Raw genomic sequence first — 3,790 nt, 5'->3', positions numbered from 1 at the left:
TCCCTTGTTCCCTGCCGTGGCCAGCCCGCCACAGTGCTGCGCCCCCAATTTTGTCATTAAGTGTTTGTCCTACCGCCACCACTTGCCACCACACCAGCTGCTCTGCGGTTCCTCTGAAGGCAGCGAGGCAGCTTTGTTACAAGGTGTGCTGCGGCCGCCCGCAAGCGCACAGTCAGTGAGGCTGAGAGGCTGAAGGCAGCGATTGGGGGTGGCGTGGTAGGTACATTTAGGCTGGGCAGGGAAGGGGCCGGGGTGCTTCCATGACAAGAGGCGTGAGTGCAATGAAATGGGTGGGAGACAGAGGCGCGCATAGGGTTGAGCGTGGCACGTCAGCAGGGCGCCGGCAGGGCACTGCACGACACAAGCGCCGGCTGGCGGCTGGGCTGGGCAGGCACGCGCAGCCGTGGTTGCGCAGCTCGTCAGTCGGGGCCGCCCGGCGGCGGCGGGCTGCTGCCGGTGCTGCCGCCGCCACCGCCGCCGCCGCCGCCCGTGGTCTTGAACGCGCTCTGCAGCGCCGCCTGCGCTGACAGGTACTTGACTGTACCGTTGAGAAGCTCCTGTACCGCCTTCAGCCGCCCCATCGTCGTCTCCTCCTCCAGAAGCGCCTGCTGCTGCAGCAAGGGAGAAATGGGCGGGGGCAGGGGCCAGGAGGCCACGCATCCGAGCCGTCAGTTGAAGAGCAAGTGGCTGCGGACGTGCAGGCACAGCGGGCGGGCCGCTCCGGGCGCCTGCTGGAGGGTGCTGTGGTGCTGCCAAGCCACTGCCCCAGGCACGCAGGCAGGCGGGCGAAATGGGTGTTGGCGGGGCGGACCTGGTAGGGGTTGCCTGCAAACAGGGACGCCACCCAGAAGGACAACTGGCAGGGGGCGAGCTCGCTGAGCTGCTTGGGGTTGGTGATGTCGGCGGGCACAGAGGTGGCCTTCAGCTTCACGCTCAGCGACACCACGCTGCGGAAGAGCTCCGCCACCTCGGCCGCCAGGCTGCGCGCCTGCAGGCAGGCGGGGGCAAAGCAGCCAGAGGGGCGGCAGCCGGTGAGCGGCAGCTGCGCATCCTCGGGGCTGCAGGGGCTGCTGGGTAGCCAAGAGCGCCGTGCCTCACCACACCACCTGCCTGGCCCTCGCCCTCGCCCGGCCCACCAGCTGTGCTGAGGGGGTCGGGGTGCATACACCAGCCGCCAACGATGCCTGCCTCGCGGCCGGAAGCCTGGCCCAGCGGACCACCAGTCCACCACCAGCCCACCACCAGCGCACTACCAGCCTACCCCAGCAAGCCCGCAGGCAGCCATGCGGGCGCCCGCCTCACCTCTGGAGTGTCAGCCCCCGCATCCTGCTCGTCAGGCAGGTACTCCACGCGGCAGATAAGCACCGGCTTCTCCTCCACCACCTCCAGGATCTTGAAGCGCTGGCGCCCCACGTTGTTCACAATCATGCGCCCGTCCTCCAGGTTGGCATGATCCGTGATCTCCAGCAGCGTGCCGATGGAGGCCAGCCCCTGCGAGGAGCGTGGGGTGGGGCAGGGCAGGTTCGGGCAGGCGCGCGCATGGAGGCAGCAGCGGCGCGGCTGGATTGCACGGCAGTGGAGCGAACGTGGTAGAATGCAGGACGGCGCAGGCAGCAAGGGCAGCAGGGGCAGCAGGGGCAGCCGCTCAAGCAGCACGGCCACGGCCCGCCGCCCGGCCCCCAGCCGCCGCCTGGTGCTGCTGCTGGGCGCCTGCCAGCCCCCGGGGCGGCCTGGCTGGCACTTCAACCAGAACATGACCTCGCCTGTAGCCACCGCCTCTTACGGTGGCCCCATGTACACCCACCTGCGACTGCGGGTCGTAGAAGGCCATGCCAAACAGGCGGCTGCCGCACCACGGCTTCTCGGTGTTGACCAGCCCCTCGTCCACGCTGCAGCCAGGAGGGCGGCGCCAGGTCGGCAGGTCGGCAGACGAGGTGGCAGGCAGGCAGGCGGCGGGTGGGCAGTCACGCCTGGTGGTGAGGCTGCCCGGCACGCTGGGAGCGGGCGGCTCAGCACATGTTGGCATGGCTGCCGGCAAAGGGCCTCGCTCACCCCTTGGCGCCCGCCATGAGAGTGCTGAACAGCACGCGATACCTGCAAGCAACCAGATGCGGGGCGGTGTTGGGGGCGACACACAAAGCTCGTGTCGTTCTGTGCAACCTCCAGCCTGCGGGGGCCTCACCGTGCCTCGAAGATCTGGAGCGGCACGTCTGCCGCCGGCAGCGCCACGATGCTGAGAGGGAAGATGGGCAGTGTCTCGCGAGTGCCACCCGCCTGCAGAGAAGTGGGGCGGGCAGGAATGGCAACTCAGCACAACGCCTGGCTAAATCTTTGCCTAGGTCTAGCTCCCACTACTCGCCTTGAGTGCGGCCGCCTGCGCCACCACCGCCAGTGCCCGCTGCCGCCGGCGCTGCCGCGGGGCGGGCGCCCCTCTACTGCTGCTCGCCCCGGGGCCGCTGCATCGCTGCTGCTGCCATGCTGCACGCCGTTGCGGCGCCCGGTGTGTCCTCCCGTGTGGTGGGGCCGTCGCGCAGGTTTGCGGCGTGCAGCACACTCGGCTGGCCGCCTGCCCAAGCATTGATGCAGCTCGTGGAGATGGATGGACGACGGTGGCGGGGTCCAATTGGGGTTTTGGGAAGGGTGTCCGCATGGCAGTGCCAATGGTGGAAGGAGGCCAGCTCCGGCGCAGGCGATCAGCGCCATCATCGCATTTCTCGTGTGTCGGACACCCCCAGACCTGCCGATCAGGCCGTGCAGGGACCAGCGAGCGACCCCCCACCTTAGCCAGCCTCTTCTGCGCTGGGTGCTGGCTTGGCTTTGGCACCACCAGGCCGTTCGGCTACACGTGCCCCTGCCCATCCCGCTGCTCCTGGCCAGGCGGGCAGCCGGCGTGCCTGCCGCAGGCCCCATGCCGCTTGCGTTGCTACAGCAGGGGCTTGCTAGGGCTGCCCCCAGCCTTGCGCAGCGCCGAAGTGCGGCATGCAGCCTAGATGGAGCCCTCACACTAGCGCACCGCGCCCAGAGCGCCCTCGGTGAGCTTGCCGCCGCCAGCTTGAGCGCTGCCGCTCTGCGGCAGGTGCCCGGTCTCGGTTGCTCGTGCTGCGGCAGGGTGCACCCAGGCTTGGTAGGCTGCAGTTCGAAGCAGATGCCGTAGCATTACCGAGCGCCCTGCGGCTTTGCCCATTGTCCGTGCAGGCGCCCCTAGGCTAGCCGCTCGTCCGCACGCGCAGCAGCGGCCGCGGCGCCTGCAGCAGCCCGCCCGCGCGCAGCAGCAGCCGCAGCATGAGCCGCCGGCGTCCGGCGGGAGCGGTCATGATGCGGGGGAGGAGGCGCAGATGGCGAGCAGCGGCAGCGAGGCCGAGGCCGAGCCGGGCACGAGCGGCAGCGGCACGCGGCGGCGGCTCGGAGCGGCAGGCGAGGACCTGGGGCCTGCGGGGCCCCTGCAGCGCGTGCTGCAGCTGCCGCTGGAGGCCGCGGCCTCGCTGAGCAAGGAGGATGCTCACTACCTGGAGAAGCGGGGGCGCAGGCGGTGGTGGCGCAGCGCGCAGTTCCCTAGGGTTCCGGCAGAGTCGGAGGAAGATGGGCGGCCCGAGCTGCAGGTGTGGCGCCTTGCCAGCAGCCGCTGCCGCCGCCGCCGCCGGGCCCATGCGGCTGCTCCTGCTGCCCAGGCGGCAGGGCAGGCACAGGGGGCATGCGCCTTGCCACTCCCGGCTGCGGCGTGCCGACCCTTGTCTGCGGCTGGCTGACCCTCACTCCTCGCTGCTTGTGCTCCCGTGGTGGTTGCAGGTGT

The 3,790-nt window shown here is 70.1% G+C and overlaps 2 protein-coding genes across 2 annotated transcripts in view; one reads left to right on the top strand and one right to left on the bottom strand.

The window, feature by feature from the left end:
- Window positions 1–419: 419 nt before the first annotated feature.
- CHLNCDRAFT_137801 (hypothetical protein) lies at window positions 420–3,284 on the bottom strand (the record flags this gene model as incomplete). The annotated part of the gene is made up of 8 exons (XM_005851107.1): window positions 420–611; window positions 812–988; window positions 1,303–1,491; window positions 1,805–1,889; window positions 2,053–2,094; window positions 2,183–2,274; window positions 3,014–3,067; window positions 3,225–3,284. 8 exons carry the CDS (start codon window positions 3,282–3,284, stop codon window positions 420–422), a joined length of 891 nt encoding a protein of 296 aa, XP_005851169.1.
- Window positions 3,285–3,335: 51 nt separating this feature from the next.
- The window catches only part of CHLNCDRAFT_137800 (hypothetical protein), a gene marked incomplete at both ends in the record, with an annotated part of 5,883 nt that continues 5,428 nt past the window's right edge, over window positions 3,336–3,790 (top strand). The window contains one exon of the mRNA XM_005851392.1: window positions 3,336–3,599. Coding sequence (XP_005851454.1) covers window positions 3,336–3,599 — 264 coding nt within the window. The remainder of the gene's footprint in view (window positions 3,600–3,790) is intronic.

This window comes from Chlorella variabilis (genome assembly GCF_000147415.1).
Source record: "Chlorella variabilis unplaced genomic scaffold CHLNCscaffold_2, whole genome shotgun sequence".
In the NCBI taxonomy this organism is placed as follows: Eukaryota; Viridiplantae; Chlorophyta; class Trebouxiophyceae; order Chlorellales; family Chlorellaceae; genus Chlorella; species Chlorella variabilis.
This window is presented reverse-complemented; position numbering and strand designations above follow the sequence as displayed.